General features: G+C 42.8%; 1 protein-coding gene across 1 annotated transcript in view; it reads left to right on the top strand.

Moving 5' to 3' along the window:
* AGBL1 (AGBL carboxypeptidase 1) overlaps positions 1–18,038 on the top strand; it is a 602,072-nt gene that overhangs the window by 213,788 nt on the left and 370,246 nt on the right. Inside the window, exon 19 of the mRNA XM_066589394.1 lies at positions 10,773–10,953. Coding sequence (XP_066445491.1) covers positions 10,773–10,953 — 181 coding nt within the window. The remainder of the gene's footprint in view (positions 1–10,772; positions 10,954–18,038) is intronic.

Raw genomic sequence — 18,038 nt, 5'->3', positions numbered from 1 at the left:
GCCCGACAAGAAGAGAAGATTCTTGTGGTAACCAGGGACGACGGAGGAGCAACACAGGGGGGGGGGCATCCCTTCAGGTAAGTCCAAAACTTCTGTTTGCTTCATTTTCCATGCACAATGTATATTACAAAGTGCATGGAAATTGGCAAACAGAAGTAATGAGACCTAATGTTTATGGCCGGACAACCCCTTTAATAGCTGTCTACAAACATCTGAAGGGCTGTCACAGTGCAGAGGGATCAGCCCTATTCTCATTTGCACAAGGAAAGACTAGAAGCAATGGGACACAACTCAAAGGGAGGAGACACTAGATATTAGAAAAAAACTTTCTGACAGTGAGTGTGATCAATGAGTGGAACAGGTTACCACTGGAGGTGGTGAGTTCTCCTTCAATGGAAGTGTTCAAACAGAGGCTGGACAAACATCTGTCTGGGATGATTTAGTGAATCCTGCACTGAGCAGGGAGTTTGACCCGATGACCCTGGAGGCTCCTTCCAACTCTATGATTGTATGATCCTATAATGGAAGGGGCAGCATTTCACACAAAACACTATTCATAGCAACTACAATTCATTAGCAATAACTTCCAGCGTCCTGTGCACCTGGATAAAGAGAAGCTTACATAAAAAAAGCTTTCTTTACCTTTTTACATTGTATTCTACTGCTGGAGCTTGTCAAAGCTGCAATGGATTTTTCAGCTTTTCAATGAGAAGAAAACTATAATGTACATCTGTAATGTGACCTCATGACCAATACGGCCAGCTTTCCTTTTCTCAGTATAGATAAAGCCTGTTAAAGATGTGAAAATCGATTACAAAGCATAAAACACATCAACTTTGCTTTATACTGTGCAGCTGTTGTCAATTAGGGGTCCTCATGAGCCCCATTCAGCACTGCAGCTGTACAGTCTGATACACTTAACGTGGTGTGTGGCGGCTAAACAGTGTTAAATCACCACTATTGTTGCGGAAGGAAATAAAATGACTATTTACACCAGCCAACAACACACACAACTGGTAAAATCCCAAGAGACTGGAAAGCTCACAATCCCAAGTCACAATCAATTTATAGAAAATAGTTTAAATTGCCATTAATTAGATGCAGTACAAATTCAAAAATTCAACAACTTCAGCGCTAAACGTGTGCTGGATTATCACATTTTATAGATTGTTGGACTAATATACATAAGCCTGATGATCGGTAATCCTATGTGATACAAACACATCAGCCGCAGCACAATTCACATTTTGATTGCTAACAAACATTATGTTCACATGTGCAGTGTGGCTAGTCTGCTGCATGTTGGACGCAGCATATGCCTGACGGACACCATTGAGGTACAATAAGGGCTCAAAAACCCCAAAAGATAGGGCAGGACTAGAGATGAGCGAGCATACTCGCTAAGGACAATTACTCGATTGAGCATTGTCCTTAGCGAGTATCTCCCCGCTCGGAAGAAAAGATTCGGCTGCCGGCGGCGGGTGACAGGTGAGTTGCAGCCATGAGCAGGGGGGAGCGAGGAGGAGAGAGGGAGAGATCTCCCATCCATATCTCCCCGCTCTCCCCAGCCGCTCCCCGCCCGCCGCCGGCAGCCGAATCTTTGCTCCCGAGCGGGCAGGTACTCACTAAGGGCAATGCTCGATCGAGCAATTGCCCTTAGCGAGTATGCTCACTCAACTCTAGGCAGGACTCATCTTTTCTTGAATGTATACAAACTACATGCAAGAAAAATAGGGAAGGACTATTTTTCTCGCAGGTAGGAATCGTGCACAAGAAACATGTTCATGAGAATGGAACCATTGACATCAATTGCTTTGCTTCATCACGGTTTGCAGGCATGATTTTCATGCGCGCAAAAAGCTACGACAACATATTGTGTATTGGAATTAACACAGACAATCATTTTTCTAGTGTTTTTTGGTGAGAAGAAAAGAAGCAAGAGAAATTGCAAGCGCTTTTTTTGTATCATACCTGCCTTTTTTAACTACCGTTTTTATTAGCATTTTTTATGTACGGATGTTTTTTTTCTGTGGTGTATCTCTTCACATAGAAACGCCTGTGGAGAACTCCTGAAAAAAATTGCATACATTAGGCTTACTGTAGTTTGGAAAAAAATACAACAGACCTAGAAAAAAAACAGCAAAAGAAAAAAGGGACTACAAAAAATACAACAATTGATTAAGACCAGTGTTTGAAACACCAGTCCTACTATGATTCTTCGTAAGGGAATCATGCGCCCTTCCGACAAGCCACACCCACTTTTAAAAGATAGGGGTTTTTTGTGCAAGTGAGGATGGTATGCCAATTCTGTGCACATTTTATGCCAGTTTCAGCATGATAAATCCCCAGATTTTGTGGGGCCTTAACTATTTTATTAATCACCCAGAGCAAGCATCTGGATGCAACCTATTTGTTGCCAGAAAAAACACTACTCTGTCAGGGCTTATTCACATGAGCATATATCGTCCTCGCTTTCATGGCCGATATACGCGATTGGGTTTAAGTGAATCAGTTCAGAATGCCAATTCTCGGGCGAGTAAAAAATGGCGGCCGGAAAAGATAGCGCATATGGTGCGTATTTCAGTCGGCCGTTTTAACACCAGCCAGAAAAGATATGGCTGCCGGACCCATAGAGTCCTATGGGAGCCTATGAGAGCTGCTGGAAAAGGGAGGTGGGAGGGAGTTTAGCAGCATGTCTGCTAAGCTCCCTGCTCCTTCCCTCCTTCTCTCTGCCCTTTGCCGGCTGTTTGCAATGGGAGAGGGCCAGACGGGGCAGGAGCTAGTTGCTAAGCTCCCCGCCCTGTCCCGCTCCCTTCTATTGCTGGCAGCCGACAAGGGAGAGGGGACTGGAGCTTAGCACACTAGCTCCCGCCCTGTCCCGCCCCCTTCCCTTGCCGAGATCCGGCGAGGGGGCAGAAAGGGGGAAGGCAGTTTTCAGAGCTAAACTTTCTCCCTCTGCCTGATGGTAATCCAGGCTCAGCATATATGCACCGTGCACAGTCCGTCTGAACAGGTGCACAAACGGCATATTTGTGAACCCGTTCAAGCATTTTTATGCCGCCGGCGGGTGCACGTAAAAACTCCTACGCCCATGTGAAAGAACCCTTAGGCCATATTCAAGTGAGTGACTGTGGTATAGGTCAGGGAAAATCCCATGTGCTTCTAATGGTTAAAAACTTAAAAATCGCATCGTACTTTCTTGCAAATCACATGGCATGTGAGTGTGATACAATTTTTTCAAAAAAATAGTACATAATTCTTGAACCAGAATCACCCAAAAATAGGACATGATGTGATTCTTCGATTTCAGACCATTGGTCCCTAATAAAAAAATCGCTCATGTGAAAAAAAAAATTAAATTGATGTGTTTTTTTGACGTCTGAGTTCCATCCATGTTGCAGTACAGTCTAAAAACACTGAAAAATGTAGCATTTCTTCAATAAAAGACTACAGTAGGTGTAAAACTAAACTGAGGCCGGTTTCATGTACAGCATTTTTAGGAAAAGAAGTCAGCTATAGGTCAATCGAAAGTTTTGTGCCAGTGCATTTTTTTGTTTTTCGTTTTGTTGAGGCAGCAGATTTTAACTTGTCTTTGAAAACTTGTAGCAGAAAATTAAGGCCCTTTTACACGGGATGACAGGTTCAAAAAAGACATTCAAACGGGCGTAAATGAATGCAACCAACGATCGAATGACGAATGATAAATCACTCGCTTTTCGTTTATTGTTCACTTTATGTAGGCATAAAAATCATTGTTAACTTGTTCATTAATCGTTCAGTTTAAATAGTAATTGTTCAGCCCTTCTCAGTCACTTCTACCCTTATCTACCTTAACCCATTAAAAAGCTAGTGTTCTCTTATCATAACACAACAAAACTGCATTGTAAATTAATTAAAAGAATAAACAAACTTGGGCACAGAAAGTTATCTTAACACGTTAAAGGCCCATTTACAGGCAACAATTATCGCTCAAAATTCGTTCAAACGACCGCAAATGAGCGATAATTGTTGCCTGTAAACGCTACCATCATGCACTTTTCATCTGAGTGAGGATTTTTAGGTGAGTTTAAAATCCATGGTTCAGACCAAACGCTGTTATCTCCATGGGAGCTGGAGATTATATTGTATTCTTTTAGCAGCTGTGCGAAAACAATGGAGCTGATTGCAGAGCTCAGACCACCTGCTAGGCACTGCAAACAGCTCCTGGAGGCTCATTTACACACAAATGAAACTAATAAAGTGTTAATGGACATGTTAAACATTGCTGCATCTGTATGTATGCTTGTAGACAATAGTTGTGTGTATGCAAAAATGTAATTAAATGTTAGGGGCATATTTACTACATCACCAACATAGAGCCCTTCTATACAAACTGACTGCTCATTTTAACGAGCACCAACTATATAGTGGGTCATTCAGCGCCTGTTACTAAAGCAGAGGATTGCTCGTATAGGGATAAAAATAAATAAATCTTATTATTTGTATGGCACCAACTTATTCCGCAGCTCTTTCAAGTACTTTATTACCCCCCAGCAAGCTCATCCTCAGAAGGATGGAAAGCTGAGTCAACCTTGGCCCACCTACCTGAACTTGCAACCGTCAGGTCATGAGTAAGAGCTTAGGACTGCAGTTCTGCTGCCTTAACACTCTGTACCATATGAGGATGATATTAATAAATATGACCAATCATCCCCATACAGATTGCATTTGTTTCCATGTGAGGAATGAGCTGCTGATGAGAGAGCATTTTTATGGCTGCATGAATGATCTGATCAATCTATAAATGAACGGTCGCTCAGTTATTGGCTTATCACAAGCATAGTCACACAGATCAGTGACCAGGCAAACCAATATTTATGCCCATGTAAAAGAGCCTTAAGGCCAGATTCACACTTTGGGAGACATTTACTAACTAATCTATGCCAGAATACTGCTGTCGAAAAGGTGAGCCGACCTTTCTGGGAGCGTTGTGGCCACCCTGGACCATCAGATTAATGTATAATTTATGCCACAAACTTAAATTATGCCATACAAGCTTGCCTGGTCGGCATACAAAGGTGCCAGGGATGTCCTGAATACATGAAGAGGCCTGCACCTTCTCATATACTCGGCGCATCATGTGTTGGGGGAAATCATACTAAGTCTGGCACAAGAAATGCTGGACTAAGTAAATTTCCTCCTAAGTTTTTAAATTTTTCACATACACTAAAAAAAGGATGGACACAACTGTTTACTATATGCTGTTTTGATGGATCAGTTTTTTTTAGGCTGGTAGTGGATATCCTTGCTTCTAGTACCAAATCTATGACATTAAGGTGGTCGTCTTTCTTCAATGGATGTATCTCAGCTTTAAGCACTGCTGCTTTGCAGTACTGGGGTCCTAGGTTGAAATCTGACCACATCTGCATAGAGTTTTATGTTTGGTTTGCTTTCTGATTCTTCTTCTTCTTTTTCTTCTCTGGAGAAGGAGGAAGGATCATGGTAGTTTAGTGGTTAGCACCGTTGCCTTGCAGTGATGGCGTCCTAGGGTTCAAATCTGACCAAAGACGACATCTGTATGACGTTTTCCCCAGCATTGCATGGCTCAGTTAATCACTGAGCTACATCCATTGAAGAACCATTACTGCTGTTTAATACTAGTTTTAGAGGTTTTTACAAAATTACAGTTAACTAGAAACAAACTGCCTAAGGTTCGGGCTCTTGCTGAACTTAGGCCTCCTTCCCACGAACGGATTTACGCCGCGTAATTCGCGGCGAAAATCCGCTGCTATTAGGTTCTATTGAACCTAATAGCACAACGCTCACGGTGCGGAATTCCACCGCGGAATTCCGCACCGTGAAATCTCCCGTCCTCACCCGCGGCATGCTCTATTTGCCGCGAGTGTACGCTCTGACGGCTTCCATTGCAGTCAATGGAATCCGTCCGTTCACGCTATCTCCCGCTGTAACACAGCGGAAGATAGCGTGAAAACGCTTTCCTGCCTACCGCCGCCGCGTCATATGACGCGGCCGGCGCGTCACGTGACATGGCCGGCCGTGTCATGTGACGCGGTGGGCGTGTCACATGACGCGGCGGCGGTGGGCGGGGAAGTGTCTTTACGCTATCTTCCGCTGGTAAGTATGGGGTCTCTGGAGGGCGCCGTGACGGGCTTCACCGCGGAATATTCCGCGGCGGAGCCCGTCACGCTCGTGTGTAGCCGGCCTAAATGTTTTGTAAGGTTTAAACCCAAATGCAGGTTCTACAGGTTCGGTTCGCTCATCTGTTGTAGTAAGCTTGGTTCTGGTACTGTATCTATGCAGTAAACTTGGTTCTGGTATCATATCTTAACAGTAAACTTGGTTGTTGTACCATATCTATGTCTTAAGTTTGTCTCTGGAATCATATTTATTCAGTTAGCTTGGCCTTATTAACATATCTATGCATCAAGCTTGGTTCTATTATCGCATCTATGCAGTAAACCTAGTTCTGGTAATACATATATTTAATAAGTTAGGTTCTGGCATCGTATCTATGTTGTAAGTTTGATTCTGTTATGTATACATGCAGAAAGCTTGGTTCTATTACCATATGTATGTAGTAAGTTTGGTTCAAATGTGATACCTATGTATTAAACTTGGTTTTGGTACCCTATCTATGTAGTAAGCATGGCTCTGTTACTGTATCTATTCAGATACCTTGGTTCTATTACTGCATCTATTTAGTATGCTTGGTTCTGGTAAAGCTTCAGGTGATTTTAAGACTGGGGGCCCAAAATCTTCATACAGTTCAGAGCCCATAGTACACTTATTCTGCCTGCGTCTAGGAGCAGCACAATGCAGAGTTCTGAAAAAAGGTTTCCTGAAAAAAATCTTGTATTATGGAGAATAGAATTATTTACTGAAACAGACATTTGCAATGGTGACAGGTGCAACCGCAGACATTTAAAATATTTGTAAGGTTTGTCATAAATGTCTCATATGTTGAAGTCCCAACTATCTAGAGAATGCTGGGTCCTTGAACCTAGCTTGGAAATTCAGAGAAGTAATGTCACGTCCATGTGGCTCACAAGCACCACGCTCAGCACAGACGCAGGGTGATGTATACGACTACTTTAGTAGATAGACTTATACACCGAAGAGCAGTGCGCACCACAACTGAAATACATAGCCCAGATGTAAAGCCCATGTGACACACTAGTACTACACTCAGCACGGCAACAGGGAACGTACACACAGTTGGAAAAAGCCACGCACCACACTATGCGGAACAGTAGCACCACTCCAGGGAGGGGGAAGGAAGCCTGGCCCTAACCTAGCAGGGAAGTGATCGGTCCCTGCCTAAAGCAGGGTCATCGCCTCAATAAAAGGCGGCTCCACGATCTTCTTTCTGGGCTCTGATTGTCCCTATAAGAACCCTTGAAGAGATGAACCAACATGCAAAACAAAAACAGAAATGAAAAGCAACAATACAACTGAAAAAGAACCCGCAGCAACTTATCTGCAAGTAGAAAAACACCCAGAGCTCCCAACTTAAAGTTCTCCATGGAATAGAATAAGCAGCACTGCTTACCAGGAGGGGTGAGAATATATAGCCACTCTGCACCTGAAACAACAGCAGAATGAATAGAAAACCAAACCTACTCCCAGGCATGGCTAATCCAGCATGCAACAATGCAGCAAACGCCGACAGCACCAGCAGACCCTGCATATGGTGCATTAACCCTTGACCTGCTTAACAAGACAACAGGTCTTAGCCTGTGTTGAGACCACCATGCCACGACATTGTTGCAACCAAAAGGCCGTGACAAGTAGCTAGGACAGCCAATGCCTAACATGCACCGTACTCTCTATTACAGTCTGTGGGACACCTCTCTGTCAGACATTTTTAATGTCTCCTATGTATATGATCAGACTACTCCTTTAATAAAAAAAAAATAGCAAGCAAGCTGTATTAAACATGGCAGAAGTACTGTGTGTACTGTGCGCCACATTTCTGGTGTGCAGTGATTGATCCTAGTCTTGTGCATTTACATGCATACTTATCTAAATGCGAGTATGCCCTCATCACAAGCTGTTATGAAAGGGAATAAATGTATTCCTTTGTCAGTTTCTACACAAACCCTGACATTTATGCCGACATTTACTCTTTAAATGCATAGAGGTAAAAGTGATATGTAAACAAGACATAGCTCATCCTCAATATGTCATCCCTGCACAGAGGCTCAGACAATGTTCAGTTTCCGTATGTTGACTAGGTAGATATTAAAATAGTTAAGAGGATAATCACCTGTTATTTGCTGATCACTATACAGTCTCTCCAGTGGGGCAGAACTGATCTATAAGAAGCATAATTAGCAGATTACACTTTGCACTATTAGCTTGATATACATGCAGCTAAACTTCTGGCCTTCTTGTGTGATACTGAATATACATTGCCTATGAGATATTCATAACTAGGGCACACATACACCTGCTTTATTCACTCACTTTGTATTAAACCTCAAGCTGTGCTAAACAGTGATACAAGGTAAGGCCAACGTACAGCGCCAGAGGTCAAACGCCTGCTGGGTCACACGTGGTGCTATAGTGAACACATCAGAAAATACTCTTCTGCAGTGCTGAATCTTACAATCCCTAAAACTGTATCTTCAAAGTTTATCCATTTAAAGAGAACCTGTCAGCTACTTTGAACCCTATGAGCTAAGTTTAATGGCTCAAAGTAGGTGACCTGCTGAGTTCAAGAATGTGTTTCATATTTACCTTCCCCACCATTCCCTTGCTGTTGGTGCACAAAACTTGCCATTAATTGCATGGAGGGGCACACTAAATAGTCTGTCCATTGTATGTATAGAATTGGATGACTACTTAGCATACACCTATGTAGTCTACTCAATGCATTCAGTGGTGGGTTTGACAGCTGATAATGGGGAACTGTGGGTATAAGTATGTATGAGACTTCATTCACATGAGGCGCTGCCCATCTCATGCATTAATTTACCATGCATCAGTTCAGATGGTCATATTCTTGCAGTGTAAAAGCTCCCAACTGGCCAACGTGGCACATTTGGCCAGCACTTTTACACCAGCCAGGAAAGATAGTTCAAGAATGATCTTCTGGCCAGAATACGTCCGGTAGCTGCCGGAGAGGGGAGGTGGGAGGGAGTTTACAAGCATGCCCACCCCTTCTCTCCTCCTTTCCGCCCCTTGCCGGCTGTTTGCAATTGGAGGGGGCGGGATGGAGCGGGAGCTAGTTGCTAAGCTCCCACCTCATCCCACCCCCTCCCATTTCTGGCAGCTGACAGGGAGCGAAGAGGAGGTGGAAGCTTAGAACACTAGCTCCCGCCCCCTCCCCTTGCCAAGAGTGGTCAGGGGGCGTAAAAGGGGGAGGCAGTTTAGCAGAGCTAAACTGTCTCCTCCCACCCAATGGCATTCTGGGCTCGGCGTACATGCTCTGAAACCTGGGCCGCCTGAATGGCCTCACAAACAGCAGATTTCACACAATTTTCACTCTAAGGGCTCTTTCACATGAGCATAGCGATTCTTGGTTGGCCGCGTCATTGCCACAGCGTGACCAAAAATCGTGTGAACGGGGCACAAATCTGTCATTTGTGCACCCATTCAAATGGCCAGGGTGCTGCACATATATGCCAAGTCCGGAATGACGTCGGGCAGGCGGAGACAGTTTAGCTATGTTAAACTGCCTCCCCCTTTCCGCCCCCTCGCCGTCTCTTTCACACAAGTGTAGCGATTTTCAGTCGGCTGTGTGACGGCCACAGCGCATTCGAAAGTCACATGAACGGGCGCACAATTTAGCTCTGCTAAACTGCGTCCCCCTTTCTTCCCCTTCGCCGGCTCTTGGCAAGGGGATAGGGTGGGATGGGGTAGGAGCTTGTGTGCTAAGCTCCCGACCCTTGTTGGCTGCCAGCAATGGGAGGGGGAGGGATAGGGTGGGGGCTTAGCAACTAGCTCCCAACCCACCCCATTGAAAACAGCCAGCAAGGGGCGGAAAGGTGGAGGGAAGGGGGTGGGAGTTAAGCAGACATGCTGCTAAAATTCCTCCCAGCTCCCTTATCTGGCAGCTGCCATAGGCTCCCATAGAAGTCTATGGAAGCCACTGCCGTATTCCGGCCAGAAGATAGTTCTGGAATAGTGATGAACGAGCTACTAGCTAAGGGCAATGCTCGCTCGAGCTTGTGTGCTAATCTCCTGCCCCATCCCGTCCCCTTCCTTTGCCAGCAGCCAGCAAGGGGCAGGGAGGGGGAGAGAAATATGAGGAAGTTTAGCAGAGCCACTGCTTAACTCCCTCCCACCTCCTTCTTTTAGGTGTCTATGGGACCATCCGTCATACTCAGGAAAATGATAGGTCCAGACTTATATTTTACAGTCAGCGTAAAAGCGTCCGCCTGGAATGCGCACCGTATGCGCTATTTTTTCTAGCTGGCCGATTTTACGCACCAAAAAAAAATCGCTCATCTGAACAAATGCATTGAAATCCAATGATTTAGATGGTTGTCATTTTTGGCCAGCGTTTCATGCTCATGTGAATAAAGCCTAACTGTGTATTTTGATTCGTGATTGTTGGCAGGATTCTGCTATTTTCAAGAAGCACATAATCCACAATGAAGTAGCGGAATATTCTCTCCCGTGTGGAAAGTTTTTTTTATGATTTATAACTAAATCAGATTATATAGTAAAATAAAATTAGACGTGACATATAGGTGCGCACTTAGTGTTATTTTTAAATTTGTCGTATTGCAGAAAGTAACTGCATGTCTCAATGTGTCTTGTTGCAGGTGGTCGGCAGTACATAGTACTTACAGCTCGTGTGCACCCAGGTGAGAGTAATGCAAGTTGGGTGATGAAGGGCACGTTGGAGTTTCTCACTAGCAGTGACCCTATTGCACAGATCCTCAGAGAAATGTTTATTTTCAAGATTGTTCCAATGCTGAACCCAGATGGTGTCATCAATGGAAAGTAAGGAGGAAGTGTTTTCTTCTATGTGCTCTGATTATTAACCTTTCTCTTTGTATTACATTGTTGAATTTATTCCTTGATGAATAATTAAATAATATCTACTCTGTCAGGAAATGTTCATGCCGCTATACTGTGATCTTTACCGGGATCTCATATTAACAGAAAATCGCTAAGGGCTTGTTCACATGAGCATATATCGGCCACCGTTTTCACGGCCGGACGATATATGCTACTGTCTGATGCATTGGATTCCAATGCATCAGATCAGATGGACCTTTCCTGCACATAAAAGTGCTCGGCCGTCCAAGATAGCACCTGGCGCTTTAACGCCAGGCAGGAATGATAGTCCTGGAACTATCTTTCCCAGCCAGAATATGGCCGCTGCCATAGACTCCTATCGGAGCCTATGACAGCTGCCGGAGAAGGGAGGTGGGAGGGGGTTTAGCAGCATGACTTCCACCCCCTCTTCGCCCCCTTCATAGGAAACACTATAAGTCCAGTTTCAGACAAGCGTATTGAAACACGTCCATAATACGGATCCTTATGACTGACGGGTTTCAGATGACAATACAACCGTATGTCATCAGCTTTTGCCTCTGTATATATCTTTTTAATTGTCAAATACTGCTCCGTGTTTGCCCAATAGAAAAGCATAGCAACATAGAGGCAAAAAAGCAAAAAAATAGGTCATGCTGTGTTTTTAAAATATGACAGTGAACAATATGGCCATGTGAATAGATGCATAGATTTACATTAGCTCCATATTGTGGTCCGCAAAACATATACGAAATAGTGAGCTTAAAAACAATCGTCTGAAAGCTAAGGCCCCATTCACATGAGGCAATTTGATTGCAATAAAACATGAGTGTCATTTTAGCGCTCCCATAGCCATGCTAAAAAATTGTGGCTATTGGAGCACTAAATCACGTGAACGAAGAATAGGCACAATCAAGTCACGGCTATTTTTCGCAAGTCTACATGGCCGGCTGCAGTGTTTTGCAGTGCACTGACGCCGCAGCCCCGAAATCCCTCGGCTGCCAGAACAAAGAAAGTCATCGCTGCAGGAACTTCCTTCATCCCTACGGGATGCCTTTCATTGTTCTGGTGGCAGGGATGAAGGGAATCCCCGTGGGGACTCCCTTCATCTCTACGGGGATTACCTTCATCCCTGCAGTGTAAAACTCCCTCCTTTTGCTGGCTGGTTCACATAGTGTCCTATAGGAGTCTATGGAGCTGCTGGTGTTGTGCTGTCAAAAGATAGGACAAGTCCTGTCTTTTGATGGAAAGAAATCTTGATGCATTTTTTTTCAGCACACCAAAAAATATGAAAGAACCCATAGGAAATCATAAGTTCTTTTAAATGCAATTTTTTTGCAGGTTGCAGGTTCAATCCCTGCATGGTTCAGTTAACCACCTCAAGGTTGACTCAACCTTCCATCCTTCCAAGGACAGTAAAATGAGTACCCAGCTTGCTGGGGAAGTAAAGATGACTGGGGAAGGCAATGGCAAACCACCCCGCAAAAACAGTCGGCCAAGAAAATGTCACGATATGACATCACCCTAGGAGTCAGTCATGACTCGGTGCTTGCACCAGGGAACCTTACATTTACCTACTCTGCATCAAAATGACTTTCGTGTAAAAGAGGCTTATGGGTGCTATCACACATGGTGGAATAACACCAGGATTACAAATTGTAGGGGACGAATTGTTTCAGATTGTGCATTTATTCCCATTAGCTCCCATTTATACCCCATCCGTCTTCCCTATTGTATTTGAAGGAAGGAAGAAATATGAAAAAAAGTTACTATTGGATAGAAGTGGAGGAACCGAATGGCTTGTTTTGAGGATTGTTGGAGATTTTGTAATTATTTTTGGTTTTAAAGAAATGATAGTTGTGAATAAACCCTCTTTAATAAAGTAAACGTTCCTCTAAAATAAAGGATAGTAGAAATTACCCAGCCAGCCATTGGAAATATAATTGCATTCGTTTTATTTATCTACATTTTAGGCAGAGTTATCGCCATGAACATGGTAAGAATACAACATACTGTCACTTTGTTTCCACACCGCTCCATATAATATACGGCAGGAAGCAAAGTATAAATAACAAAGGGAATTTTCTCTTGGGCTGACACCAGTTGAACAATGATAGTTTCTCCTGTGGAGAAGCCATTAGAAATTCAGCTCCTCTCTTTAATTGATCCCTGTGTAAGAGATGGTTTGATCTTTCAACATTACCTTCTGGAAACACAAGCAGCCTTGCATCAATTTCTATGTCTTGAATTTGCGCTATTAATTAAACACGTATAAGCCTGCATTTCTCTTTCAATAAACATCAATAATTGATGGCGTATAATGATATGAATCTTCTGCCAGAGGAAGACATATTTTAAGTGTTCCTTTCCCTGATGCATCACATTAAAAAAAGATTCAGTAATGCTAAATTCTGTGATTGTGCTCATGGTCGTGCTTGAAATGTTCCCTACTGCCACACATTTTTTTAACATATAGTTTTTTTCGGAAGTGGCTGTGTATTCATTTTATGCATGGCTGTAATTATGTGACAAATTGAAACCGATGAGAAGGTGGTATTTGAGTACTGCTGTGACTTTCAGATGAGGTCTCATAGAGGTCACTCATTACTTAAATATGCAGAAAAAGTATATAGAAAGTCATGCAAGTTAATATTGAGCAGAGCGTCAAAACTTTTTGGGTGATAGTAGCATAAAAAGTTGTATTAAACTATTTCAAGTTTTCTTCCCACATCATTTGCTGGCCATGGAGTTCCTTCCTACTGCACCATCAGTCACAAAAACAAGGGACATAGCCTTTTACTTTGCACAGTACCAGGCATTTTGCAAATTTACAACTTACTGGGAGGTTGTCTGGGACTTCAGGGATTTTTTTTTATTGATGACCTATGCTCAAAAAGGAGTTGAGAAAGCAGATATTTGATTGACACTCTGTAGCAGAGATTGTTAAGGCAGCAAAAAAGTAGTCCTAAGCTCTCACTCATGACCTGAAGGTTGTGTGTTCAATCCGCACTTGGTTCAGGTAGCTGGCTCAAGATTGACTCATCCTTCTGAGGTCGGTAAAAAGAGTACTCAGCTTGCTAGGGGTAAAAGATGACTGGGGAAGGTAACGGTAAACCACCCTGCAAAAACAGTCTGCCAAGAAAACATCACAATGTGACATCACTCTAGGAGTTAGTCATGACTTGGTGCTTTCACTAGGGGACTTTACCTTTCCCTGTGGCGGAGACTACCCACATAAAAAAGACTAGTATCAAGCTCCATAATAATAATAACAGGAGCGATTGTAAGTAAATGGGAGTGGACAAAAAAAAAAAGGAATTGAGCAGCAGGTTGTAAAAGAATGCAGCCTATTCCACTTGTCAAAGAACCTGACAGGTCCTCTTTAGTTGCAGTACCTGCTCTAACTCCGTGCTGCTGGAAGGTAATAATAAAAATCTTTATATAGCACCAACGCTTTATAAATTAGAGAAAACATACACAAGATAGATCATACATGCAGTAATAAGCTAATGCACATCTTGAACAAGAGCAAATAGACTATAAGGAAGTTTAGACATAGGGCGCAATACATATATACATACACTAGCTGACATACCCACCTTCACCCAAGTTAATTTGATACAGGTGTTTATGTGTTGTTTGCATGGAAAATTTTATGAAGTCAAAGTTACTTTAGAGGAACCGAAGAATAAAATATGTATACTCATAGAGAAGTGTTAGATTGTCCTCAGGCTGCATGTACCGATGTCCCTCTGCAGAATGTGCCATCCCTCCCACTCTACTCCCTTAGGATCAAAAGAATGATTGTTCCAAATTTCACGCTTGTACAACACTAGGAAGTTACAGTACATAGGGGTGCACTTACTTTTGCAATTAGCATTGAATAATCGAGTTGTGACAGCTTTACGTTTCGTATTTAGGGCCTAAAGAATACTCGTGCCAAATTTCATGCTTCTACGACCCTGGGAAGTTACATTATATAGGGGTTCACTTATGTTTGCAATCAGCATTCAATAATTGAGTTCTGACCCCTTTACTTTTCCTATTTAGAACTTAAAGAATACTCTTGCCAAATTTCACGCTTGTAGGACACTGGGAAGTTACATTGCATAGGGGTGCACTTACTTTTTCAATTAACATTGAATAATTAAGACCCCTTTTCTTTTCCTATTTAGGACCTAAAGAATGGTCGTGCCAAATTTCATGTTTGTACGACACCAGGAAGTTACAGAATTAGATTAGGTACCTTACATAGGGGTGCCAATACTTTTGCAATTAGCATTGAATAATCGAGTTGTAACCCCTTTACTTTTCCTATTTAGGACCTAAAGAATCCTCTGCCAAATTTCATGTTATTACGACAGCTGGAAGTTAGAGAATTAGTGGCAAGTCAGTGAGTCAGTCAGTCAGTCAGTCAGTCAGAGAGGGCTTTCACCTTTATATATATAGATAAAGCTGGTGAGTGGATCACCAGCCATGTTAGTGAAAAAACAGATAAGAGGTACAATGAGGTGTGTAGGGTGCTCAGGTTTCAGGTGAAAGTGTAGAAGTGGGATAGATAGAGAAGATAAGGGATTATGTTAGGCCTCCCTAAAAAGATATGTTTTTAGGGCACACTTAAAGGTTTTTGTGTTTGGAATTAGCCTGATTGTCTGTGGTCACAAATTTCAGAGAACTGATGCAACTCAGATAAAATCTTGGAGGTGGAAGTAGGACGTTTGGATTAGAGAAGAATTTAGTTGAAGGTCATTAGAAAAGCGGAGTTCACAGATAGGGTGATAGACAGAGGTGAGGGAGGAGATATAGGGTGTTGAAGCATTATGGAAAGCCTTATAGATGAGACTGATTACTTTAAATTGTATTCTATATTTGCAGTGACTGGCACAGGGTGGAGACATTGGTGTAAAAAGATGGGCCTGGCTGCTTGATTCAGGATGTATTAGATAGGAGACAATCAGTGAGAGCAAGACCGGTCAGTAGGGAGTTGCAGTGATCAAGTCGAGAGCAGATAAGGGTGACAGTAAGAGTTTTTGATATCTCCACAGCGAGGAAAAGGCAGATTTTGGAGATGTTTTTAAGGTGCAGGGGACATGGACAAGTAAGTGACTGAATTTGGGTAATGAAGGAAAGGTCAGAATCAAATATGACCCCAAGACAGCAGGCGTGCTGCCAAGGAGCTATGGTAGTGCTACAGACTGAGATGGAGATATCAGGTTAAGGTCAGTTAGTATATGGCGGAAACACAAGAGGTTCCGTTTTTGAGACATTCATTTTTAGATAGAGATGACATAGTATTAGGAACAGCGGACAGACAATCACTGGCGTTTTGTAAGAGCAAAGGTATAATGTCATGGGAAGGAGTATATAATTGGGTATCATCAGTGCAAAGATGGTATTGAAACCCAAATATACTAATAGTTTGCCCAATAGGGGCCACGTAGATGGAAAAGAGGAGAGGACCGAGAACCGAACTCTGAAGAACCCCAAAAACAAGGAAAGAAAAAAAGAAAGAGAATGATGCACTGAACAAGTGGTAGGAAAGGTAGGAGGAAAACTACGAAAGTGCAGTGTCCTTAAGGCTGCCTTCACATGAGCGTATATATGCAGCTATTTACCTGCATATATACGCTGGCCATCTGATAGAATGCATTGAATCCAATGCATCTATTCACCTGGCCCAGCGTATATACTGTATGCCGGTAAATAGGTGTGTATATACGCTCGTGTGAAGGCAGCCTAAGGCCGATTAGAGCAGAACCTACTGAGGAGAATTTGGTGATCTATGGAATCGAATGCTGCAGAGAGATCCAGTAGAATCACTAGAGAGTGGTCGCCATTTAATTTAGCTGTCAGAAGATTGCTTTGACACTTTAGTAAGAGCTATTTTATAGTAGTGAAAACCAGACTGTAATGGGTCGAGGAGACAGTTATCTGAGAGATAGCTTTAGACAAGAGTAGACCAGGTGTTCCAGGATGAAGCAGAGAGAAGAGATGGCTCAATAGCACAAGTCGCATCAAGAGACACTTTCATTAGTAACGGGAATATGATTGCATGTCTAAAAGAGGAGGAAAAGATACCTGAAAAAAAGAGACAGGTTGAATATTGTTGTAAGATGACTGATAATACCCGGGGAGACACTTAAAGAGATGAGAGGAAAAAGAGTCCCTAATGCAGGTAGTAGGGGGAGAAGAAGATTGTAGCCTGGAGACTTCTTTTTCTGTTGTTGGGTGGCATGCTGAGAGTGAACTAGAGGAGGTGCAGGAGAGGAGTGGATCAACACTAATCGGGGAATGGGAAGTTGCTTGCTAACGGATGTTGTCCATTTTCTCTTTGAAATAGGTCGCCAGATCTTCAGCACAGAGATCCGTCATAGGAGGCTGTATTTTATGGGGAGTGAGAAGTGTCAGTCTTTTCGGGTTGTTGTATAGTGAGGAGATAAGCAGTAATGTAGGCTTGTTTGGCATGGTGAAGGGCAAAATTGTGTGTTCTCAGCATGAATTTGTAGTGGAAGAAATCTGCAGACATTTATGATTTTCTCCACGTATGTTTGGCAAGTGAATGCATATGCATAAACTGAGATTAAGACTCATAAAATATAAACATACTAGCTTACCCGTCGCGCGTTGCTGCGAAGACAGACAGACATACATTCATTCGTTTTTATATATCTAGATAACAACCAATCACAGCGCAGCTTTCATGTTACCTCAGTGGTATAATATATAACAACCAATCACAGCGCAGCTTTCATGTTACCTCAGCAGTATAAAATATAACAACCAATCACAGCGCAGCTTTCATGTTACCTCAGCAGTAAGAGAAATAACAACCAATCACTGCGCAACTTTTATTCTGCCTCAGCAATATAAAAAATAGCAACCAATCACAGCGCAGCTTTCATGTTACCTTAGCAGTATAAAATATAACAACCAATCACAGCGCAGCTTTCATGTTACCTCAGCAGTAAGAGAAATAACAACCAATCACTGCGCAACTTTTATTCTGCCTCAGCAATATAAAAAATAGCAACCAATCACAGCGCAGCTTT

This window comes from Eleutherodactylus coqui, chromosome 2, assembly GCF_035609145.1.
Source record: "Eleutherodactylus coqui strain aEleCoq1 chromosome 2, aEleCoq1.hap1, whole genome shotgun sequence".
In the NCBI taxonomy this organism is placed as follows: Eukaryota; Metazoa; Chordata; class Amphibia; order Anura; family Eleutherodactylidae; genus Eleutherodactylus; species Eleutherodactylus coqui.
The sequence above is the reverse complement of the archived record's forward strand: the minus strand, read 5'-3'. Positions and strand labels throughout refer to the sequence as shown.